This window comes from Sander lucioperca, chromosome 5 (genome assembly GCF_008315115.2).
Source record: "Sander lucioperca isolate FBNREF2018 chromosome 5, SLUC_FBN_1.2, whole genome shotgun sequence".
In the NCBI taxonomy this organism is placed as follows: Eukaryota; Metazoa; Chordata; class Actinopteri; order Perciformes; family Percidae; genus Sander; species Sander lucioperca.
In genome coordinates, this window is record NC_050177.1 from 1,876,559 (window position 1) to 1,903,707 (window position 27,149).

Here is a 27,149-nt window from a genome sequence, read left to right on the forward strand (position 1 = left end):
ACCCTGGCTCAGAACCGCTGGACAGCACAGGCTCGAAACCGCTGGACAGCATGGGCTCAGGTCTGCTGAACAGCATGGACTCTGGTCCGCTGAACAGCATGGCTCAGGTCCGCTGGACAGTATGGGCTCTGATTCACTGGACATCTCGGGCTCCAGTCCACTGGAGAGCGATTGAACCAGTGCATGGCGTCGGGAACCATGTCGACCACGTCCTCTCTTGCGGCCTCCACGGTTCCCAGAAAATATGGCCAGACGGGTCCCTTCAAAAGACTGCTCAGGGGAGCTGCAGAAAGGCGAACTGGACCGAAGCTTATCAGCTAATAATCTAGCGGCTTCGGCCTCCTCAGTCCGTCTAGCACATTTAGCTAGGTTCTGGAAAACAGTCACATAAGTCTCTGGCTCACTATCAGGCAGAGAAACGACAGGACTAGGTAAAGTGGACAGAGGAGCAGGCTGGTTAAAAAACAGAGATCCTGTAGTCACAATGCTAGCAGGCCGAGAAGTAGGCAGGCTAGTGGTAGCTAACTGGCTCGGAATATAACGAGGAACTGACAAGGGAGGTCGCTGACTGCTAGAGGGCTGGAGAGAAGATAACCTGTTAGCATTTTGAGATGAAGGATCACAGCAAGGGGTCTCTAGGAAGTCCTGTATCCACTCAGGCAAGGAGCTCCTGAGCCAGGGCCGAGTGGATACCTCACGGTGGGCTAACCTAAGAGCTGCCTGTTTCACCTCCCAACTAGGTGCTCTCTTCCACTCTCCAAAAGCACACATAAGAGTGTAGGTCAAATCATAAAGTTCATCCTCTAAATCAGTGGTTCCCAACCTTTTTTCCTTGGCGCCCCCCCCTACTTGTGTCAAAGAAAGGCTGAGCCCCCCCCTCCGAAACCGAAGTTGAGGTAACTTTCCCTTACTTTCTTTTTTGATACAGAGAAGTTATCAGCACTTTTACGTTTCACCGCCATGTTTCGTTCATAAAATAATGATGCTGTGGCGGCAGGAAAAACGAGGATAATAGCAGCTAGCAGCTAGCAGCTAGCAGCTGACCTGATGAGAGCAGGGTCCCAGGTTAAGAGGTCCCGGAGGTTTGGCCTACTAAGTAGCCTGCCTACAAGTTTAAGCGAGAACAAAAATATATAGTTTTTATACAGACTTTTGTAACATTATATATTTATCATAATTTGTTTAACATGTGCAAATATTTTTTTTACCTCAACCTCAATCCAGATAAAGACTTGCGCCCCCCCTGTGATCTTTGCCACCCCCCTTAGGGGTCCCTGGACCCCAGGTTGGGAACCACTGCTATAGTGTATCTGTGCTTGAACATCATGACTGACTTTGAGGGACAGAAGGAGCAGCAGCGGCGGGAGGTGGCAGTCACTTTACCAGAACAAGGAGTTCCCAACCCACACCCGCAGGAGGAGCAGCTGCCCTACCCGACCCTGGCCCCTGTAGCTTTCTGCTGCTTAAAACAGACCACAAGACTCCGTAAGTGGTGTCTGCAAGTGGCCTGTAGCCCATATCCTTTCCTACTGCTTGAAGTTTAGCCTTGTCTGACACCAAAGACCAAATATGTATTGTAATAATAATAATAATAATAATACAAACTTGAGTAGATATCATACCAATATATTTCTGAATGTATCTAGAGGACATACTCACCTGTCTAGCTGTGGCATATTACAACATTACAAGATTGTATAAATTGATTTGGTCATTATTAGTTATTGTGTCCCTGTGATTATAGTACGTATCATCTATACTCTGTTGATGAATAATATGAATGAATGAATAAATATAATCTTATCCTATGTGTTTTGACCTTAACCTCTTCCTCCACATGGTTTGAGTATTTGTCTGTAGCGATGATCCTCTTCAGCTGTGTAAGTTTGTCCTACTACAAGCCAGGTGAAATGAAGAGCACCGTGCAAGAGGTTAGTGTGACCCTGTGGATTTTCCAAATCCTTGCAAATCCTTACTCTCAATGAAAACATACTAACAACATTGGTTAATACTGATGACCTCAATTTATATTATTGCAGTGTCGCTAGATACCTGTGCTGTGAATCTTTCATTAAATACATGGTATATTTTTGTGTGCAAAATGGTTGTCTAATTTTTAAACAGATTATATTTTTAACCGAAAGACTAAGGTTCAAGTTCAATAGGTTTCACTCCAATCCTTCAGTTCTGGCCTGGTTGAGTCAAAGACAACATTAACACTTTTCTGCTCTTGAAAACGGTCGACTGGGCCAAATGTTGGACAGAGAAAGTGGCCATATCACACCATATTTGAGATCACCTAAATTACATAACATAAAAGGCGAATGATAACCGACTGTATATGAAATACCTCTTTTATATACAATCAATTAAAAATGTCCCTCTGTATTGATGAGTAAACACAATAGTACTTTTGTATGTTAGAATTAGCATTGTTGTTTCTACTCTGTTTAACTGTATGTTTTTCTTTTATTGTGTATGGCCAGATAGTGGATGCCTTGATCTTTATCTACTTTATTGTGGAAATGCTCATCAAGATGATGGCCCTGGGAGTCTTTGGCTATAGAGGGAGTTACTTTAGCAACAACTGGTACAAGCTGGACATCATCATCAACTGCCTTTCTGTTTTTTCTTCCATCTGCTGATAAAGAACAGCAGTCACCTTAGGGAGACATCATATTTAATGTCTCAGTTTCTCCTGTGTTTAAAGACAACATACATAATAATTCACTCACAAATACAGCAAGGCTCTTAGTTTAAAACCAAAAAAAAACCCAAAACGTTTGGACAGCTTTGGTCAGACTGGCCTGACTTTGACTTATATTTAAGTTTTTTAACCGTCAGCATCTCATGGCTTGTTTATGAACAGTTTTCATATTTAGCATTATAATGCTGTACATTTTGATTTTTGTAAATTAAATAACACAAAATAAAACTGTTGTCCCTGTTTCTGTCTGCAACTGTCCCTTCAGGATGTTGGATTGTATTTTGGAAAACTGTGGCATCCACTTGCAATTCTGTCAAGTGCTCTCTCCGTTGCGACTCATCAGCAGAGTACCAAGTAAGTCGACATTTCAACATTTTGCATTGGTCCTCAAAACTTATTTTTCAGTGTTTCCCAACGTACTACCTACAGTAAGTGCAATATGTAGTCATTTTAATATTGATAATTATATGAGTGAAAGCTTTCAAGCTCCGTTGTCATTCCAATCAAATTCACCTCAGCCAGAATGTAATTTAGCTGCTCAACCAGCTTTGTGCGTTTCTCTGTTGCCAGCTCACGGCACCGTTTTGACACAGTGGTGGGTGGGGTCAGGCAGGAAGTCTTTCGCTGCAACTGAACCATACGTAGCACCGACGTTAAAGGGGTGATAGAATGATTATATAGGGTATTTCACACTGTTCCTTAAGGTCTCCTAATAGGGTATGTAACATTGATTGGGCTAAAAACTGCCCGGTTGCTATTTTATTGGCCCTTACGCATCCCTGTGTTTTGGCCCTATTTGGAACGAGAGCTTTTCTTCCAAACATGGTATGCTCATGAATATTTTGATGAGCTGCGCGCTGATTGGTTGAGGAACCACATACAGATACATTGGAGACGAGACAGCAGGTCTCATATTTCAGACACTGAAATGTTTCGTTACTAAATTCACTTCTGAGACTTTTTTACTGACGTCAAAAGGCCTTAGTCTCGCTGGCGCGCCAGGATTTGAGGTGCGCGAGCAGAGGGCGCGCACCACTCTATTTTTTTCAGCTGCACGCGACAAAGTGGAAAGAGGAGGCCTGAACGAGTTCGCCGACAACCGAATGCCAGGACTCTCAGAGTGACTGCAAGTCTCTCATGTAAACTTACTGGGTTAAGATGAGTTCTTTTATGGTGAATGAAAGGCTTGATCCGACGAAGTAGGTCATTGAATCAAATCAAAGCATTGCCAGTTCTGCCGTTGTTTACCTTTTTCTTCTTCTTCTAGTCCTTAGAAATAGCAAAGTCGGTAGCCTTTCCTCATTAGCGCCACCTCTGTTCAGGAGAATAATGCAGAAAGACTGCAACTAGTGTCGCGACCACCACGCGCGAGTATAAATAGTTACGGCCAGGGGCGGAGCCAGACAATATAAACATTCGGGGCTTAGCCCAAACCTAGGGGGGTCCGGGGGCATGCTCCCCCGGTGGAGATTTTTTTCCCCAATTACGTCAGCTAAATGCACTATTTTTCAGGCTGTTTGAGATAATAGAATGCCTAAAATTCTATACACTATCTGGGAAAATGATGATAGTTACTCAGTAAAAAATAAAAATCACCCAGTAGAGCCTACAACCTATTTTGTATTTAATTGTTCTCCAGCTGTAGTGAATCCAAACACCAACAATGTTAAGGATGACTCATTTTCACCCCTGGCAACTAAAAAGAGGCAACCATTATCTGACTGTTTTTAAGTTAGCCTACATAGGTAAAATTGGAATTTGGTGTAAACATCATTACTAATCTTAAGAGTTCAGTTCTGTTTAGTTTGTGCTTAGCTGATAAATTTGCTACATCAGAATCCATGAAATGGAAAAAAGAACAATTGAAGCTTTAACTGCACAACAAGGTTTATCGTGTATTTTTAAACAATACACAAGTATTAATAATGTAATATAATAAAACAATAAAAATCTGTTTTAAAACAAGAACAATTTATTAATTCATGCATTTCAATTTATACAAAAATTATCCTTAACAGGTAAAATAGAAATTTAGAAAGATAGCAGTACAGGTGAGGATGAAGGCCAGGTGAGGATGGAGGCCTGGTGAGGATGGAAGCCAGGTGAGGATGAAGGCCAAGTGAGGATGGAGGCCAGGTGAGGATGGAGGCCAGGTGAGGATGAAGGCCAGGTGAGGAGGGTAGTGATGGTGTCGAGAGGAAGAAGAGCGGCAGCACTTCTGATAATCCTGCAAGAAATGATAAGCACAAATCAATCAGAGGCAAAACATACAACTAACAATCAAACAAACCTAACACCTTTTTAGGGGACATTTTTTGGCCTATGGTATCCACCTTATTATTCACTGAAGAGTGGCACGGACATTTGTAAATGGAATGTGTCTGGCTTCCGATGTCATCAGCTTACAGTTATTTCTAGCTGTACAAAAAAGCTTGTTATGCTTCTTGATATTGGAAACTGGTATTTTTCTACCCTACCCTATTATTTTGATATATATATATATATATATATATATATATATATATATATATATATATATATATATATATATATATATTGTAGCACAAATATTTTTATCATTAATAGCACTTTGTTATTCATCTCGTTATTTCCCTATGAACCGGAAGTCTCTCACATTCACAGAAAATAGCTTACTTAGCTTCAAAGTTGAAAAATAAGGTGGATATACAAAGCCCTTATCATCAAGATTAAAACAATAAAAGGCTTTAAAAATATTTTACTTTTTATCAATCAATCAATCAATCAATCAACTTTACTCAAGACACAAAGGTCCATAGAAACAACACAATACAGATATATATATATATAAAAATATAAAACAATACAAAACATTTAAGAATGGTGCCGGTGAGGCATCATTTATAAGAACATATACAGGCTTCGAGTCCAGTGTTTCCAAAAGCAAGATGTGTACCTTGTGTCACTCTTAGAAACATCAACTATGGACACAATGATCATATTCTTAGACCCTGTCAGTCTGCACATGAATCTATACATAACATTTCTTAAAACAGCGTTAAAAGTGGGCACATTGTTAGACACAAACATTTCACTGGCACTACTCCACCTAGGGATTTTAAGCACAATTCTCAGTGCATCATTGTAAGCCACTTGGAAGTTTTTTAATTTTCGACTCACTAAAATTACACCACAGGTGGGCAGTATACAGTGGAGTGCAATAGGTAAAAAAGGTTTTTATGTAATGAATGTAGAATATATTAAATATTTACTATTTAAATTAAAGTATGGGGGGGAAAAAATCACTTTTCCAGTGATATTGATGCATCTGTACTTGGAATTGTTGTCATCAGGAGGAGGAAATAAACTTTGTAATGTCTTTCTGATCTTCTTTATCACTATATTTCTCAATTAGTCTCCCTTCTTATCCCACTAATGTGCCGAGATTAGCTGTAAAACATGCCCTGAGATAACTTAGCATTTGATACAAGCTGCCCACCCCACATGTACATGACAAATCATCAGACAAATCATCCACCCATCTCTATTAGCAACTAATTTCTCTTAATAACAACTAATAATGTTAACTCGCTAGCTAGCCAGCAATACAGTCACTTAACTCAAGCGTTACAACAGCGGATTCACAAACCTGCAGCGCTTATCCGCGGTTCGTCTGACGCTGCTCCTGAATCTCTCCGGCCGGTGAGGTCTGTTACTATGGTTACTAGTGTTCCTGTTCTGTATAAAAAACGTTGTTATATCCATAACTTCAGCCGGTTAGCCAGTAAGCTCGCGACACCGATGAAACATACAACATGACAACAGCCTGCCAGCCCCTGATGACAAGTTAACGACGAAGACGAAGATTTATATTCTTCTTCGTTAGTTTTTATTGGCAGTTGGCAAACAAGCTGAGTGATGCGCGATGCGTCACCGTCCGCCACCACGCACGGTAATAGAGCTTTTGTTTCATTTTTTGCCGCTCCAGTCAGAAAGACTGAGAGAGGAAATGAAACAAAGTTGAAGTTATTTTAAAAAACCTAAAAGATTCGGGGCTTTTGACAAAACATTCGGGGCTTAAGCCCAATTAGCCACCCCCCCGCTCCGCCGATGGTTACGGCGATCCCATGACGTCACATTTGCACGCGCCAGGTTGGGAACGGCCAGCGTACTGAACATTTAAGTGTCTTGCTCAGGGACACATTGGTTGATGTATCGCAGTGCAATCAAACTCAGGTCTCCCACAACAAAGGCATGTGTCATATCCACTGTGCCATCACCACCCCGGCATGGCATGTCTGTATTGATAGCCTGTCTCAAAAAAAGGCTTGTAGTTCCATCAAGTTGAGGTACATAAAGTTTGCTGTGTGGAGGATCTAATAGGCATTTTGATTTCAGGTTGGAAATATTTGTCTACTCTTTGCATTCTTCTTCATCTACGCTGTGCTGGGAGTGGAGCTCTTTGGCAGGCTAGGTCAGTCACACTACTAGCATAACATGCACATACATCTAAAGGATTTTATTTGAAAATTAAACAACATGTCCATGGTGCATAAAAATCACTTCTGTATGTCTGTGTTGTTTGCCTCTGTCTCAATCAGAATGCACCGACGATAACGTTTGCCTGGGTTTACATCGACACACCGACTTCAAATACTTTGGGATGGCCCTGCTCACGCTCTACCAAGTGTGCACCGGAGACAACTGGAGCGGGATTATGGCAGTATGTACACACTCATGCATGCAGATACACACCAGCTCTATACATTTATTATACCCAAACCACTGAGAAAGCACTTTTATATGAGATAATCAATAACCCGCAATTGCAAGCATTGAATTTGAGGGCTGGTATCCCGCTGATACCATGGCAACTTGCCAACAAAATGCCATATTTAATCGATTAAAATATATTATTTGTTCAGTTTAATACTGATGCATTCATTTGGAACTGCAAACACCTTCATCATGGGTGTCTGGTTACACTGTCCAGGTATTCTGAATGTGACCTTCCAGCCAATGAGAGAGGGATCACTCTAAAGTGTGATGTGATGGACGATGTGCTGGGTTGTTTAAAAGTGTGCGATATGTTCTACTAGTTGGAGTTTGTATTCAGTGCACAGCATGAGGTTTGAAGTCCAAGTCCCTATTTCCCCATTAAAGACACATTGTGTTTATTTTATGGATCTAGGATATTCTAATATGTTTCCATTCATTTTCTGGGAAGTGTCCTGGAAAGAATCTTTTCTAAGTTTGGTTCTAATTATAGGAAAGATGGAGACAGTGTTCAGTTGGTACACTGATTTATTTCAGTTAAATGCTTTAGTGTAACATCGGGAGTGTTTTAGTCACAGCAGGAAATTATTAGTAAATTACAGACCCATTAAATAAAGTGTTGCAATAATGTTGTATCCCAAGAAGTTGTTTGTTTTGTTTATTTTCTGAATGTTTTAATAGACATATTTTAAGTTTCTTATTGTCAGATTTAACGGTTACCGGTCAAGATTTCAGAATAAGAAAGATTTTGTAACGGTGCCTCAGTCTTTGTGCTTCTTTTTTCATTTCTGAATCTTGCTCTGTGCTTCTCAAGGACACATTGAGGCAATGCCGTCCCAACGATGATGGCTGTTTGAGCTACTTGTACTGGGTCTCTCCAATCTACTTCTCCAGTTTTGTGGTTATGGCCCAGTTTGTGCTGGTAAACCTGGTGGTGGCAGTGATCATGCAAGCTCTGGAGGACAGCCACGAGGTACAGTTCTTACAAATGCACAGACCAAGAAAGCACACAAACATATAGCCATCAGTTAATAACAACAGCTGTATAGCTTTGTTTTACAGGTCTGTAATGTCCCTTACATTTTCTCAATGATTTCATATGAAGTTTCCTGGAAAGAGCTATGTAATCTGGTACTAATTATAGGGAAGTATAGGCATTGTCTTTATTTTTTTCTACATACAATTAATTCCAAATTAATAGTGGAGGAAGGAGGAGGAAGAAGAACTGGAGCGTGAGCGGGCCGTGCTGTCTTCAGGCCAGAGTGTCGGAGCCAGATCCAGCCACAGCAACTCAGAGGGATCCTCAGAGTGCCGCCACAGACAGACATGAATTTTTGTATAAGCAGTTATGTGTTCTTTTGTTTGTACGCCACATGGTCCTTTTGATGGCTGTTTTTATTTTAATACAAGAAGTTGATTGGATATGTACTTATTTTGATGTTTTGTGATATGTGATATATGTGATATGTAAATAAGATAGCAAATATGTGTATATTATATTGAGGTTTTTATCCTAATTGAATGTCCACCAGTAATGAATGTGAATGTATGTAGTTTTCTTGTTTTCTCTCTTATTCTTTGTACTTATAGTAACTGTGTATATATGTTCATTTGGACTTGTATGTTGTGAGATGATTTAATGTTAATAAATAGAACAGACTTGATTTACACATAGCTGACTGTTTTGACTTTTTTTATTCAGTTTTTTGTTGTTTTAAGTAGTTATATAGACTATGGGAGTTATGATCTTAAATTCTTCTTCTTCACCATCGCCTAATGTTTTGATAACATGTCTTCGCGCACATGCCGATGCGCCCTGTCTCATAAGAGTCCATCATAGAATGTTGACATAGAAGTCTATGGAAAAAGAGCAAAGCAAAACAGCTAGCTGTCGGGGCTAAAAATAGAAAAAGAAAGGGAAAAGGAGATGACATGTTAAGGGATGCGACAGCAGTTAAATAAGTGGATGGTGAGAGGCAACAGGTAGGATTAAAGTGTGACGTCTGTGCTTGGATAATTGCAAATATTCATGTTAACAGACTAGCTAGCGTTTGCTAACACTGGGAATGTAGCAGCCAAATGGGGGTTTATGGCTAGCTTACAATATGCAAAACCATCATGCTCACATTAATTCTATAAGCTCTGCATTCTGCACCATATTTACCTTCATTAGTCTTGTACTGTAATGGTCTGATGGCGGACTCATGAACATTCGCCCATGCAAGAGAGAAGAGAGGCCTGTAGAGCCAGATGTTACACTGGTGGTCTTTGTGACCTCCTTGAACTGGGAATCCCAGAGCTTCACATACTTATCCAACAAACTCATTTATTAACCTTGGATAACTTTGCTAAGTTAATAAATAAATAATGAAGTATATATTATCTGTATTATTTGTTTAGCTGCTTCCTCTTTATCTAGATTTAGGATCTGATCACATTTATGCAGAGAATTCTAAAGGGTTTAGGCCTACAGACTTTCTAGCAGCACTGTAATAGTTATAATAGCCATGTTTTTGATTGACAGCTCTCTCAATCTTATATGAGCTTTGTCTCACCTGTTAGGTCGGGAGAAATTACCTCACATTATTCCCAATATAGCTGCACCACTTTAAATCTGAGTTGAGCTCTTAACAGTCTGAGTATTTGAAAACACCTGTGTGGGTGTGCAGATGTCTGACATGTCAACAATTAAAACGAAGAATATACATACCTGATATAGCTAGCATAGTGGCATAGTTTTATATTATGAAGCCATGTCCTGCTGTTTATTAACTCATTTGGTTTTATCTCATTCACACAAAATGTGAGATAGATGGTATTTCAGTATGTCACTTGCTAAGGAGGTAGGAATTGAAAGAATATAAAAACTTTAACTTGGCTAACTTGGATGAGAGTAGCTGGTAAATAAGAATATGATTATGAAAAAAAACACCCCTAGTCCTTTGCATAGCATAAGTCTACAGCAGGGGTTCTCAACCTTTTGCAAGCTGGGCCCCCCCAAAGCTGGTTCATTACAGTTGCCCCCCCCGCCCGGCACCACCCCCACTACACCACCTTGCATAGATAGATAGCCCTAGGCTAGGCTATTATTTTTAGGCCCACACTATTATTATTATTATTATTATTATCAGTAGCGGTAGATAAGCCTATTATCATTACTAGGCTATTGTTATAATTGGCAGTAGCACCAGACTTCTAATGTGAGCTTGCAGGCATTATTATTATTATTATTATTATTATTATTATTATCATCATCATCAGTAGGCCTATTATCATTACTAGGCTATTGCTATAATTGGGAATTGGCACCAGATCTCTGATATGAATTTATGCTTTATTATTGTTATTATTACTAACCCTAATAGTAGGCATATCATCTGCATTTTTTACAAACGCTTGCAGGTAGGCGATGTTAATGTGAAACCTGAGCCAGGTATGCTTCATCGTACCTTAGAAGCTTTTTTTGCAGCTGGTGGTGCGTTGGTTGCCTTGTTGGTCCTCACTAGAAATCTCTCCATTTTGTTTGGTTTTGAAATAATTTGGATGTGGATTAATTGTGTTTTCAATAAAGTTGAGATGATGTAACGATGTGTGCGTGTGTGCAGCCTGGACACGGAGTGGTGTGTGTCTCCTCTCTGCTCTGACTGCAGGCTGGGACTGCTGCGCGAGGCTACTGAGTAAATAAAACAGGAAACAGAACACACAGACATGGGAAAACAAGACAGGAACTACAGCTAGACAAGACAAGGGAGGAAACACGGGCTACCACAGAAAACAGGACAAATAAACAACAAAAACAGGAAACAAGAACAGAACCTAAAAACCAACAGAAACACAAACTCATAACCATGACAGTGGCTTTTGAATACAATTTGCTCTGCCTCTGCAAACGTCTAAAAATATGTGAACTGTAAAGATGAGCTAATTGATAAAACAAAAAGTCTTTTATCTCCAAGAGAAAAAAGTCTTTAACAGCCCTTAAATCACAGAGCAAATAAATAAGTCACAGCTTGTTCTTGTGTTATAGCTACTTAAATCTAGACTGTAACACTATATTTCACACACTGGTTGGCCAAAAATATAACATTAGCTCTATTGAACACACACATCTGCAAAAAACACCCTCAGCCTTCAGTCCAGAAAATAGTGTTTCATATTTCATGGCGGTACCCAAATAACAATTAAAAAACAAAATGCTAACGTTCAATGCTTAACTTGGTTTGCAGGCTGCTAAGCTAGCTAGTGCAGTGTAGTTTGACTTTTAGCTGCTACTTAGTGCTAGATAAAGTTTTCCTACACATTCAGAGGGAACTATGATATAACTTAACATTAAATTACCATACCTCTCAATCGACAGATTCCAGCGTTTTTATTGTTGTTGTATTTTTGCTGTTGTAACTGTGACCGTCCTCCTGTTTCACGGACCAGCAACAGCAGGTGCAGCGTGCTCATCTCATGGGTCACCTGACCTGCATGGCCAAATGTCCACTGAGCAGAAATCAGCTCTCACAGCCTCAGTACGACCATTACTGTTAGATAAAAATGTAAAACTGGCCTTAAATCAGTTGATCAGCTGTCATCATTGATCGAACTTGACCAACTACTCTGGGGTGGCCAATGAGCTTTCAGGGGTGGCCCCGGCCATCCCAGGCCACCCCCCCAGAATCGCCATTGACGTGATCCAATGAGAGCTTGCCAGATACTACAAAGTCGTAGCACCACCACTGGAGGAAACGTGGTGCAGGTCCAAAGATTTCACCCGCAATCCTATGAAAGAGAACATGGGAGTTAATACAAAAAGACAAATAACTTCAAGCTTTTTAATCACTAGGCTAAAGATTTTAACAAAGGCTACAAATTCATGAAAAAAGAAAGCAATGTATAACAGATGTAGATTAAATAATTAAAGCAATACATACAACATCCTGAGTGCACACAGCAAGACACCCTACCCCCCACCCCTCTCCCCGCAGAAGAAGACAGAGCTTGAAGAAATAGGTAACCACTACCTTTGGCCACAATGGCTAGCATGTTCCTCGATAAGCAGGACGGGGAAGAATATGCCACATATAGGACACCAGACATCCCCTTCCTGGATGGCCAGAGAGACACTGCATTTATCTCTGTGAAGAAATTCTGGTGTCACAGGACAGTTCAGTACAAACAAAAGGAATAAATACAAGGCGTTAACATCTCCTACATAGGAGACAACTTCTCAAAAATGGTTGGATATGTAACAGTTACTCCACCTGTTGAGGACAGTGGTCCTCTTCAGTCGTCTGCACTGGCACTGGAGTTTGCAAAACTTCAGGAAATTGGACATTGTCGTTGTCGTCATCATCAGGGATCATCTATAAGATTAAAGCACATTTCAAGTTTAAGACATTCATACACAGTTAATTTTAGAAATTGAATATCCCAAATTCTAGAAAAAAAGTTCACCTCCAAGTGTGGGCTGGTGTGGCTAGCACATTTACGGTCATGTAGAGCCAACATTTGGAGAGGCATCTCTGCAAAACAGTGCTTGCAGCTGGCCTTGGGCATCAAAGCAAACTCTGGAGTGTTTGCTGGGAGTGGCGAGAGGTCCAACTCATCCTGAAGAGGCACTATGTAAAGAGTGTATTTCCCACCACCTGAAACTTTCCGGAGCATAGCACCAGTCTAGCCCTCAGCCTCCAAGAGGATTGTGGACATTTTTCTCCTCCCATTTCCACCTGGTAAAATTAAACATGATTGAAAAAATGGATACGTGGAATAACAAATAATATAGCATTTATATAGTGTTCCATCAATAAGAAGTTTGAGGTGCTCAAGACGACGGGGGGTGGCACATCACAACCAATGTATAGCTCCCACCTGGATGAATGCTCACCACACATCAGCTAGTGACGAGGTGAAGGAGAGGTAATGAAGGAGTTGAGGACCCAGATGTATGTTACCATTCTCTGTTGCATTACCTATTTTACATAAATGAAGTGTCAATTTAAGTATTGTACATTACCTCCTGCTTTGTAAAGCAGCCACCGGTCCTGCAGCTCCACCATTTTTGGGTAGGTGGCATTCGATAGCCTTGACAACTACATAATAAATAAAATATTATTTCGACAGCGATTGAATTTAGTTAAACAGTGAGGGCATTTTCAATGTCACCCTGAAGACAGTGTCCGCATTAAAAGGGACAAAAATATTCTCTAGAACTACACAACTACAACGTGATCACTTCTGCATACCTCTACATGTGTTAGATCACTGTCGAAACGCGAACAGGGGCTGGAGTATAACCTAGCTAGGTGGAAAGCTAACGCTAGCCGGCCACCTGTTCCATCAATCCTGCTTGCAAGTGTCCGCTCATTAGACAACAAACTGGACTACATCCAACTTCAACGAAAACTCCCAATTGCAAGTTCAGAGACTGCTGTGTTTTTTGTTGTTGTGGAAACATGGCTGAACAACAGTGTACCGGATTATCCAGCCTGCTTCTCTGTCGCCGGGTAAGAGTGGAGTTGGGCTGTGTTAACATGGAATTGTGCAGAAATGAGCTGCTTGTATCCAACTAAATGCTAACTGCTGGTGGAGTTTGTGACTATTAAATGCCGACCATTCTACATTCCACGCAAATTTACGACTGCGTTTATAATCGGTGTTTACAGTCCACCAAGCGCTAATGCTAGTATGCGTTAGCTGAACTTAATGGAGCATATGTGTGTGCACTAACTAAATGTAGCCTGTTTCGTATGTCGTTTTTATATATTTTAAATTTGTAACCACTTGAGCCACGGTGAAACGTTGTTTCGTGTATATGGTTGAAATGACAATAAAACACATTTGAGTTGAATGCTTCCCCACTGTCTGTCTGTAAACGGTAGGCGTGGCTTGGGAGTGGAGTCTAAAGCAGCGAAGCAAGTGCATTCTGGGATTTGGTGTCTTTCATCCATATGAGCCAAAAACACATTTTCTGGCTTATCTGGCTAATTTCTATACTTTTTTCACATTTCTACTACATAAGTGACCCAATTTAAAGATATATTCGTCTTTCCAACGGTGAAATATCCCTTTAACTAATCATTCATTAATGATTAACCACCACTTAGTACCAATGGTAGTGAATGCTTAAGTAATCATTCGTTAATGATTAACCACCACTTAGTACCAATGGTAGTGAATGCTTAAGTAATCATTCGTTAATGATTAACCACCACTCAGTACCAATGGTAGTGAATGCTTAACTAATCATTCAGTAATGATTAACCACTCAGTATGATGCATCACTTTATTTGTAGGTACACACAATGCTTCAGTAATGGTAAATAATGGTTAGGTAATCATTCGTTAATAAGTAGTAGCTAACTAAGGATTAATCCTTCTTTGGTCTTTAACTACCGCTCAACAGCGCACGAAACCCAGGATGGCAGGATTAAAGCATGCCCTGCAGCAGCATACAATTGCTTTTAAGCCTTCAACAATGTCAATGCTACAGAATATACCTTGTTTGTCAATGTAAATGTTTTGTGAATATCATTATTAAAATATATTATGAGAATCATCCTGTATCATGTCTATTTTTTTTATTACTATAAATCCCATGAACAGATTTCCCAATGATTCATTTATACAGTAACACACAGTCTGTTTATCAGTAACTAATCATTAGTACTTGAGTCCGTCATTCAGTAACTAATCATTAACTAACCAGTAGTTCCTCATTCGTTAATCATTCATTTAACAGCAACTACCAGTCTGTTTAACAGTAACTAATCATTAGGCAGCATAGGTGCATAGGCAACCAGAGGCCCCCGCTCATTACCCATTGGCTGCCGCTAGGCAGAGGCCCCCGCTCAGCTCCCAGAGGCCCCCGCTCAGTACCCATTGGCCCCCGCTCACCACCCAGAGGCCCCCATTCATCACCCATTGGCTCCTGCAGAGTGTTCCGAGGCCACTAAAGCATCTAGTGAACAAAGGAAATTCAGTTGTCCTCATTGCAAGGTGATTTTAAACAAAAGAAACTTCAAAACACACTGCAGGAGAACACACACCCACCTCTTTGAGATGGTGTCGAAGGACAGATTTTTGGCCTGTCAGTGTGTCAATGGTACAAATGGTGTGTTTGCAGTTGAGAAATCTTTTTCTGGTCCTGCAACACCCATACATGTCATGAAGAATACTTCAGGGCCAACACAGAAGATCATGTGTGAGGAGTGGGATGTTGCCTTTTGAGTGCCACCACATGCAGTCTATATTGTATTGCCCGCACCTGCGGTCAAACCGTGACACTAACAGGTGAGGCCTTGGAAACAGTGGTGGACAATAAATGGTTTGGTGAGGAGTGTAAAGCCAGCCTCTTGCGTTGGCAACAAAATGCTGATGCAGAGGGCGTGCCTCTTTCTGTGCACCTGGCTGTGGGTGGTCCACCATCCAAATTTCTTATCCACCAGATGACAAATTGTGAGGATGTTTGAATACCTCCTCACCAACAAAAAGTACCCGAGGCTCTCATAGAGCAGTCGAGAGAGGGAAGAACACAGGACAGCTTTCCTAAGCACCTTATCTCCAAAGAAACAAAGTGTGTAGAATGTGAATACACACTTTGTGAACAACTGATAACATCGAAAGGCAAGATCCTGACTAGCACAGGTGTAGTTGAAGGTTGGTACCATCACAGGTCTTTCTATTGTGTTCTTATCAGTTAGTGGGTTACATAATTTATATGTACATGAGAAAAAGAAAAAGTATTTCTATTAATCTCAAATGACATGCAAGCAATAACCATGATCTTTGGTTGGACTGTGTTTTTAGGAATATCAACATACAGGAAATCATGCCTGAACTGTGGCATGATTTACAGATACCAGGAGTGGGAGGAGGGTATCCACAACTTTGATGACCACATCATCCTGTTTCTGCACTTGTGCCTGATGGTCAGAAATGCACTACAGGTACTCACTCACTCTCACTCACTCTCACTCACACACACACACACACGAGAATAATAATAATAAACGGGACTTAAGAAGAACAGTAGATGCTCTTTGCTTCCGCAAGCACACTAATATATATTTATCCTGGCTTGTTCCTCCTTTATTATAATTTATTCATTACAGATCATTACTGTAAAATAAATGACGATTGAAGATGCAACTCTAACAAAAAATGCAAAGCCCCAAAACGGCAAATAATGGGGATGATAACCTTAATGATGAAAAAATTAATGAGGAGCTCCTCACGGATGAGCTTGTGAACTTGTAGGTGAATTAGTTGATGAAATATACAAAATCCACTTCTTTGTGCCAAAGAAAAAATATGTCTGCTATATTAACAATATCAATTTCATTGCATTTTCACAACAGGTAGAGGAGGTCAGGGCACTGTGCAAACAGCGTGGCATGGACGACAAAGGGTCCAAGGTGGATCTTGTCTTGATCTTGAGACTGTCTGAGAAAATGTCTAATAGAGTCACCTACAACAAGGTGTTTGAGCCTCTGGTAAGTGAAATATGGAATGTTGAAGATAATTCCACTTTGTTATACATTGTTGTGTTAAATCACAGTATCATTATGTAGTAGGTTAGCTATACATGCTCCTAATGTCAGTTATTACTGTTTTTTCTGTTTCACAAGTGGTTGGGCAGTTATCACTTGCTGTCAGAATGCAGGCTTGGACCCAAATGCAGGAAGGCAAGGAGTAAGCATCAGTCTGAATAAACATTTTTAATGAAACACAAGGAGACTCACAAACTTGTAAGCAGGAAAAGTAATCCAGAGAAAACAGGAACACAGGAGGAAATGCAGAAAAACTCCAGGAACACAAAACCACAGCAATACACAGGACGGCTAAGAAACGACAAATGACAATCCACCAACAACCGACACAGAAAGCACAGGGACTAAATACACAAGTAAACGAGGGATAACAAGGGGCAGGTGACACAAGGGCTGGTGAACAGGTGAAAGACATCAGACAATCACAAAGGTGGGAAAACCAAAAGACAGGAAGTAAAACAAGACAACACATAAAGGAACAGAGACTACAAAATAAAACAGGAAATGGGAAAACCAACAGAAAACATGAAACCAACTAGATGTGACACTTGCTCATGTGGGGTTGTGTATTCAGTCAAATTCAACCTTAGAGCAGAGAGTCCACATGACTTTGTGGATCTCTTGCTGTCCTAGAAACACTTTCACAATGTGTCAGTGTACGATTATGCCAGGGGGCTGGCACTGCATGCCAACCGCAGGCAGCCAGGAATCTTTGTCCCTTTTCAAGGAAGATTACTGGATCCCACCCCAGAGAATGTTAAGCAGGACTCAGAGGGAAAGGTTCATGTCAACATGCCTTGGCTGAAATTTCCGAAGATGCCAGCTGACAAAGATAGTCACCCTCTCACTGGGTCCTCACAGCATTTTGCTTTGAATTATGTGTTCCACCAAGGAAACAGCAAAGACCAGAATGAGGTTCTAAGAAAGATGGAGCTTGTGCCTGAACTTGCTGGTCTTATTAACAGCCAGTGTGCGGAGCAGCTGTTTTCAGGGATGAGAAAGAACAATTACCTTTTGAATCTGACAACCCCATCAACGCACATATTTCTACAACAAAACATTCTCCATCATTACAATATGGCAAGGAACCAAAAAAATAAAAATTAATACAGCAAGATTGTTCCTCCAGATGTTGCAATGCAGTGTGACAACCATGGAAGGGTAGTCTTAGGTATGCTAATGACTGTTTATGCACATTTGTTGTCTTCATCTACTTTAGACAATAATGTATGTAGCATTTTTTCCCTATAACTCACTCCCCATCAGCTGCAATGTCAACGGGGTCATCTGGCAAAGAACAAGACGAGTCTCAAGAGTGTGAGTCATTGCTCTATTTTACACGTCATTAAAAGGAAAAATGTGACAGTTCACACTTAATTTTATTTTTCTGTTGCTTTTTACACTAGTAAATGTGACAGTGAGCAGAGACCTCATGGAGACTTCACTAGTCTCCTCAAGTTATCAGCGGCGGGACATGGAGGGAACGGTAGGCATAGAGAATGTGCTGTGCTGATATGGTTTATGTAATATTTTTCAAAATCTTTCAATAATTTGTGTTTATGTGTTCTACTAGATTCTGAACTGTTGTCTCAAAGTGATTGAGAAGGTAGTGTAGCTCTTATGAAATATTTAATTCAAATGGATTGGATAGTCTAGTTCAATAGTCAATATATTTTTACAGTAAATGTCTCTGTTACAGAAAGTAGAGAACGTGTTTGCTGCAGACAACTATGTAATTTACTCTTGGTTCCCACCATCATCAAGGAACCCCATGGGTCACCTGCCGGTAATTTGTTTAAAAGTTTTGCTTTATTGAGTGAAGTTTGAGCATTTCATATTCAGCTATTGATGTCTTTTTACAGGACAATGCAGCCAGTCTACAGTGGATTCTTCTCCCAGTGTTCGTACCTGGACATTGGATACTCTGTGTAAATACCTTCATATTTTCTTCTATGTTTTCCTTACACAAGAAATTTGCTCATTGCTGATTTTAATGTTTCGCTATAATTAAATGCTTGTCAGCTCTGTTGGGATTTCAGGAATATTCCACAACTCAATGTATCTGGTTATATTTGAATTTGAACATTAAACGGATACTGTGGCCACAGGCAAGGGAGATTTTCTTTCTAGATCACCTCTGTGGCAGCAGTTGGAGAGATGAGAGTAGAACCAATCTATTCAGGTTTTTAGGGCACCTCACATCATCCTATCTGGACAGTGGTAGTTCTGTTTTAAACCACTTGTCCTTTTGTTTGTTTTAATAAATGGTTATGTTTTTATTTGATCTAAAATATTCCATTCCATATTCCAACTATTTTGATTCCTTAAACAGATCAGACATGAAACAGAACTCTATACATGGGTATCGTAGGTGTTTCTCAATGTCAAGGATCCTTCCTTGGTAGGACTAGTCCTTCCAAGGAAGGATCCTTCAGAGGCTAGGCCAGGCTCCTCCTTAGCATTCGGAGAACACATACAATGGAACAGGCTAGCAAGTGCACGTCATTGCGTCATTACGTCAGTGAAAAGGCCCGCCTTCGGCGCTGCGATTCAACAGTGGACAGAAATGGATATGGTACTAATTAGTTTGCTGTTCAGCATCTTTGCTGAGATGGAGATGGAGCTGGTGAGGGAGCATCGGGGTCAGGCTGCCTGCAGGAGGAGGAGGCTGATTTGTCGCCACCTCTGCCATCAAAGACGTGGGATGGTAAGTGATGTTAAAACATGAATAAAGGGTGAATAAGTAACGTTACACTAATAGGCTAGCCTATTAGCTCCTGATTCAGCATTTTTAAAAAAATTTTTTTTATTTTTTTACAACCGCTATGTTATGTCAATACATTTTAAAACTCATGAGAGTTAACGTTATTTGTCGTCACCGGTATGGAGAAAAATCTTAAATACCATAGTAGCGTGTGCTTATACTTTACTATTACCTACTACTTTACTTAAGGTTACTATTATACTATTAGCTTTGCTGTTTTACGGTTGTAACGTAACCTTAAGTTTATTGACTGGTAACGTTCTAGCTTTTAAAACAAATGCAGTGGTAACATATGTGATCAACAAAAAAAAGGCTATATGAAGTGAAAATGATAAGGTGAACCGATGCTGATAATGAACCAGTTAAAGGGAACAGTTAAAGGGAACAGATTTAAATCCCCCCCTCTGCAAATCAGTTTTGAGCTGATATGTTTAATAGTTTAACAACAAAAAAACTGAAATCATACATAAAACTTCCTCTATTCTTCATGTTGCACAGGCTCGGCATTACTGTGCCATTAATGCCACAGTACCGGTGCTGCAGAGGTACTACAGAGGGGAGGACACCCGACCTGACTTCAGGCTGGGCAGAGACACCATGCATCAGCTGATGGTGGCGCTGAAAACTGACCGGCAGCACGGATGGGGCCCGACCCTGGAGACACTCGTGTTTCTGTTCTGGCTGGCAACCGGTTCAGCCTACCGAGTTGTCTCCAGGGTCATCTGTATGCCTCTACCCACCGTCCACAGGGTGGTCCACAGGTTGGTGGATGAGGTGGTGGCTGTGCTGCCACAGTTTTTCTGCTTCCCCTGCACACAGGAGGAGCTCCAGGTTGTCGGGGATGGATTTGGTCAGTTGGCTCATCACCGAGCATTTGACAAGGCAGCAGGGGCAGTAGATGGCTGCCACATCAGAATTAAATGTCCTGGCGGCCCTGATGGTCACGACTATAACAACAGGAAACTCTTCCCGTCCGTGGTGCTCCAGGCAGTCTGTGACCATCAGGGCCGCTTTATGGACATCTTTGTGGGTTACCCAGGAAGCGTGCATGATGCACGCATCCTGAAGAACAGCCCCATCTACACTAGGGGGACTTACCCTCCACCTGGGTATTTCCTCCTAGCTGATGGTGGCTACCCATGTCTACAGGAACCCCTGGCCCTTATCACACCATATAAGAGGCCAGTGAGAGGCATGGCAGAGCAACGGTTTAATTACCATCATTCCAGAGGTTGCACAATCATTGAGCGTGCCTTTGGAATGATGAAAACCCGCTTCAGGTGCATCTTTTTAGAAGCACTTGAAGTACATCCAGTGTTTGTCCCTAAGGTTATAAATCACTGCAATATTTCTGTAGTGAATTTCTTAATCAAATCATAATATCCTACTCAAAACAACAGTTAATGCTTAACAACTGCTAAAGTCACACTACATCTTCTGTGTTCATGTTTTTTCATATCTCAACAAAGTCTTGTCTTCTTTACTCTGCCTTGTGCACAGGTGGTGACGGCATGTGTAATTTTACACAACATTTGTGTTGGTGTTGGGGATGAGATGGAAGAGGCTGTGGAGGAGGACGACAACCAGCCACCTCTGGAGCGTGATGGTGGGGAGAGCCGGAGTGGAGCAGCTTGGCGGGCCGCGCTGACCAACGAGGTGTCTGCACTGCATGAGGCACCCCTGGACCACGATTATTTTTCCCAGGTGAATAATTAAATGTGTGGAAGATGACACATCCAAGTACATAAAAGAAAGTTTGTTGTTTCTATGACTATTAAGACAAATAACATACTTCAAAGTTACCAGCTGGCAATTATCCTTAAACTACTGTAAGACTGTAACCAACATATGAAAAGTCATTTAACAATACCATTGGCAAACACCCATACACAGTCAAGAAGGTAAATTAAATATACTTAATGTACTAGTGATGCACTTTATTATGGTCTTAACTGACAATAATAAAGTACATTACTAGTACATAAGTATATTTAATTTACCTTCTTGATACAATATTAAATATACTGCAAGTGTTTTTGATACGTTAGATACAATTATCATCTTACAGGACAGATTGGATTACCACTGGACTAACCTAAACTTTGTTCTTCTGTCTGCAGTCTTGAAGCAGCAGCAGCACCGGCAGCTGTAGCTGATGGCCACTTGTTGTTATTCTGTTCTTGGTCTTGTTTTATATAGTTGTAAATGTTTAAGTTGTTGTATATAGTTGTAGATATGAGAATGTTGTTTGAATGAATGTTTTGCTTCATGAATATAGTTGTCAATACAGAAATGTTTAAATAAATATTTTTTTGTAACCAAGATGAAGTGAATGTTTTTTGTAGAGCTTGGAATACCTAACCACAAAAACGTTGAAGATGTTGTTCAAAACATTGTTCTAGGCTTCACATGCTAGTTATTTGTTACTTATCAATTTTTTTTTTTTTCAATTGCAGTCTAAAGAACAATAAGGTTTTAAAAAAAAATTGACAGTTTATATTAAATAATTAAAAAAAGGGCAAAGACAAAACCAGTTAAATTTAATTTACTTTATTTATTTTTCCGCCAACCTCTCCAACAGCAAAAAAAAGCGGTTTGACCTCTCTCTGGCCTCTGCTTCCCTCCTCTCATCTGCCTCCCTCTGGTATTTTATGTCCTCCTTGTGGAGTTGGAGGAATGGATCCTCTCTCTCCCTTCTCCTCTTCTCTCCTCTGTTCCCTGCTCTCTCTTTGCTGCTGTCTCTCTTCTCCTCCTCCTCCTCGTCTCTCCCTTCCTCTACCTCTTGTGCAGTGCTTGGCCCTGGTTTGTCCTCTTGGATCGAGGCAATAAGGCAGGGGGGCGAGACTGCCGCAGACTGCCCTAATGCCTCGTCCATGAGGGCAAACCAGGGCCAAGTTGCTGCCGTTGCCTTCCCATCCTCTGTCCCCTGACCTGTTGCAGGACACTTGCATTCCTAAACAGTGAAGATTAAAAGGTTGTTGTGATGATGTACAGTGAGGAAAATAAGTATTTGAACACCCTGCTATTTTGCAAGTTCTCCCACTTAGAAATCATGGAGGGGTCTGAAATTGTCATCGTAGGTGCATGTTCACTGTGAGAGACATAATCTAAAAAAAAAAATCCAGAAATCACAATGTATGATTTTTTAACTATTTATTTGTATGATACAGCTGCAAATAAGTATTTGAACACCTGTCTATCAGCTAGAATTCTGACCCTCAAAGACCTGTTAGTCTGCCTTTAAAATGTCCACCTCTACTCCATTTATTATCCTAAATTAGATGCACCTGTTTGAGGTCGTTAGCTGCATAAAGACACCTGTCCACCCCATACAATCAGTAAGAATCCAACTACTAACATGGCCAAGACCAAAGACACTAGAGACAAAATTGTACACCTCCACAAGGCTGGAAAGGGCTACGGGGAAATTGCCAAGCAGCTTGGTGAAAAAAGGTCCACTGTTGGAGCAATCATTAGAAAATGGAAGAAGCTAAACATGACTGTCAATCTCCCTCGGACTGGGGCTCCATGCAAGATCTCACCTCGTGGGGTCTCAATGATCCTAAGAAAGGTGAGAAATCAGCCCAGAACTACACGGGAGGAGCTGGTCAATGACCTGAAAAGAGCTGGGACCACCGTTTCCAAGGTTACTGTTGGTAATACACTAAGACGTCATGGTTTGAAATCATGCATGGCACAGAAGGTTCCCCTGCTTAAATCAGCACGTCAAGGCCCGTCTTAAGTTTGCCAATGATCATTTGGATGATCCAGAGGAGTCATGGGAGAAAGTCATGTGGTCAGATGAGACCAAAATAGAACTTTTTGGTCATAATTCCACTAACCGTGTTTGGAGGAAGAAGAATGATGAGTACCATCCCAAGAACACCATCCCTACTGTGAAGCAGGGGGTGGTAGCATCATGGGTGTTTTTCTGCACATGGGACAGGCCGACTGCACTGTATTAAGGAGAGGATGACCGGGGCCATGTATTGCGAGATTTTGGGGAACAACCTCCTTCCCTCTGTTAGAGCATTGAAGATGGGTCGAGGCTGGGTCTTCCAACATGACAATGACCCGAAGCACACAGCCAGGATAACCAAGGAGTGGCTCTGTAAGAAGCATATCAAGGTTCTGGCGTGGCCTAGCCAGTCTCCAGACCTAAACCCAATAGAGAATCTTTGGAGGGAGCTCAAACTCCGTGTTTCTCAGCGACAGCCCAGAAACCTGACTGATCTAGAGAAGATCTGTGTGGAGGAGTGGGCCAAAATCCCTCCTGCAGTGTGTGCAAACCTGGTGAAAAACTACAGGAAACGTTTGACCTCTGTAATTGCAAACAAAGGCTACTGTACCAAATATTAACATTGATTTTCTCAGGTGTTCAAATACTTATTTGCAGCTGTATCATACAAATAAATAGTTAAAAAAAATCATATATTGTGATTTCTGGATTTTTTTTTTTAGATTATGTCTCTCACAGTGGACATGCACCTACGATGACAATTTCAGACCCCTCCATGATTTCTAAGTGGGAGAACTTGCAAAATAGCAGGGTGTTCAAATACTTATTTTCCTCACTGTATTACTACTATTGTACACAACACTAAACTTACTGTCAGCAGGTCCAAGTCTGTCAGGTTTACATCCAAGGCTTACTTCAAAAATCACAAGTTACATTAAAATGTGCATAACAATTATGTCCATACATTAATACCCCAAACTACAATATCTCCCACCTTGTACTTCGTTTTTAGGTTGTCCCATTTTTTTTTGGCCTGGGCGTGGGTGACCCTCCCTCCGATCCCCATCTTCTCCAAAATAAGCCTATGTGAATGAGGGGGGGGAATAAAAAACAGATTACACAGCTATTACTTCTGAACATCACACAGCTAGCTATTACTTCTGAACATTAAACAATACGCTATTGTTTGCCGCTTGCTGCCTAAACGGCCTAAACGGAGACGTATAAATGTCTCCGTTTGTTCTTTAGTCCCTGTCAAAAAAGATGAGAAAGCTATCAGTATAACGCTGTGGATGGTATAATGTTAACGTTACATTAGTTTGCACAACTTATCTAGTTATTTATAAAAGAAATGCCGGTGACGGCAACCAAGCTAACAACTGTTAGCTAAATGACAGGTCCGGTTCAGTTAGCTAGCTAGCTAGCCTACCGTTAGATCGTGAGGTATCTAGCTAATTATCAATAGCAATTTGTACTGGCATTTAAACGTTAAACGTTATTTTTATGTACTACCGTTTTAACAAATGTACGGTAACGTTAAACACTAAAGATACTTACATTTAAAAGCATATTGCCCCGTCACTCCGGCTCCGCTGGCTCTGCCATTTAATTTTTTTTAACAAGCCGGCAAAGCCGCGCGCCTAGGATTGTGGGTAATATGGGAGCGCGAAGGATACACATATGCATCCTTTGCTGTCTATGGGAAAATCTCAGAAGGAAGGACTCAGTCCTTGGTGGAATTCGGAGGATCCTCGACATTGGAACAGTCCTTCGACGGACGTTGATGACGTAGCATCCTCGAAATTCTGGCTTCGAAACACCTCCTGTGACGTCACACATTAAAGCCGGTGCTATCTTTTTTTTTTTTTTTTTTTTTAAGATTATTTTTTGGGGCTTTTCCCTTTATTGTAGTGACAGTGGATAGATGTGAAAGGGGGAGAGAGATGGGGGATGACACGCAGCAAAGGGCCGCAGGTCGGACTCTAACCCGGGCCGCTGCAGGACTCAGCCTACATGGGGAAAACGCTCTTACTGGGTGAGTTAGAGGCCGCCCCAAGCCGGTGCCATCTGTACGCCGCCTTCACACTGGCAGTTGAAATCAGCTCCGTAATACGCAATACTCCCCCAGCGGACGTCGTACTACACCGTTGAAAAGCTTCGGAAGCGACTCACAAAAATGGCAGAGCAACTAGAACGACTGATAAGTGTCTGAATGTACGATTCTCTATGACCTCTCTTATACAGATATAAATAGAAAGGCTGCTACGTGGAGAAAAGTTGCCCAGGACGTTGACATGTCATGTCGGTTAAATGTGATATAGCGGTATAATGTCAATAGTTCAATGTCTGTTGCTAGCTAACTAATTAGCATTAGCAGGTTTGTTTATCAGTACCATAGCAACGCTGGAATTGTCGGATAGGAACCGTCCGTAGCCTTTCGCAAGAGTTACATTTTTTGAACGCATCCGGATGACCAACTGACACGATTTTTTTCGCACCGCACTCGTTCGGACCCATTCGCATGCAGTCTGCGAATCTCCATAGGAAATTAATGACTTCCAGTCGTTTCGAAGCCGTATCGGAGCTGATTTCAACTGCCAGTGTGAAGGCAGCGTTAGCACCGCCCAGGGACCGGAAGTAAACAATAAATATGCCTTTTATCTGCTGTGCCGTGGGCTGTGATAACAGCAAGTAAAAAAAAAAAATGGGACATACGTTTTATAATGTTCCTAAAAAAAGCTGAAAGGAGACATAAGTTTTTTTTAATAGCAGCTAACCACTTATGTCTCCTACATAAGTGGTTAGCTGCCATTAAAAGGGATCACTGGACTCCCACAGAACACTCCAGACTGTGCAATGAACACTTTATTTTGGTTAAGCAACCCTACGATAAGATTCAAGACACAACAATGTTGATGATGACAGTGATTCACAAAGTAAGACCAGTCACAATTATTTCATCTCCGCTCATCTAGCTATATTGTAATTATATTATATATAATAATATATATTATAATTGTTATTCTACATTCTACAACGTGGGTTTTACGCCACTCTGTCCGTAGGTGCTGCATTCCGCACATAGTCAAACATTTAGCTCCACCCACATTTAGCCCAACCCCGATCTGCGTACTGCAGTCAGGTGCAATTGACAGGAGCAGCAGATAGTTGCCACAAGCCTAGAGCATCCTCTCGCGACTGTAGACGGTAATGTTTATGTTGTGCCCCTGTAAAAGGGGAAAATAGCATTAACCACACGGACACAATGTTGCTTCGCTCACATCCAATGTTGTAATGTATTTTTTTCAGTAACATCATAATAGCAGGTTTACAAGATGTAACAACCCATGTATTTTCTCTATTCACAACACAATAATGTCCCTTGAAGTATCTCAAACAGTTTTTGTAAGTAACAGTGAAACAGTATTTATTTATTTTTTTCAAAACTCTGTTTATTAGCATTTTTTCAAGAACAACAATTTTCAATGCAATTGTGATTTGTGTATAGGACAAAAATAAAAAGTGAAACAACACAATAATGTCCCTTTAAGTATCTCAGTTTTTGTAAGTAACAGTGAAACTGTATTTTCAATAACAAAACAAAATATTTCTTAGCTGCTCCTTGCAAAATACTTCTGCTATACATTT

The 27,149-nt window shown here is 40.9% G+C and overlaps 1 protein-coding gene and 1 pseudogene across 1 annotated transcript; both read left to right on the top strand.

Moving 5' to 3' along the window:
- Nucleotides 1-16,609: 16,609 nt before the first annotated feature.
- LOC116057089 lies at nucleotides 16,610-18,141 on the top strand (annotated as a pseudogene).
- Nucleotides 18,142-20,359: 2,218 nt separating this feature from the next.
- Nucleotides 20,360-21,964, top strand: LOC116057090 (putative nuclease HARBI1). Its single transcript, XM_031309490.2, has 3 exons — nucleotides 20,360-21,091; nucleotides 21,263-21,466; nucleotides 21,883-21,964. The coding sequence occupies exons 1-3, from the start codon at nucleotides 20,360-20,362 to the stop codon at nucleotides 21,886-21,888; spliced, it is 942 nt and encodes a 313-aa protein (XP_031165350.2). The 3' UTR covers nucleotides 21,889-21,964.
- The last annotated feature ends 5,185 nt before the right edge of the window (nucleotides 21,965-27,149 follow it).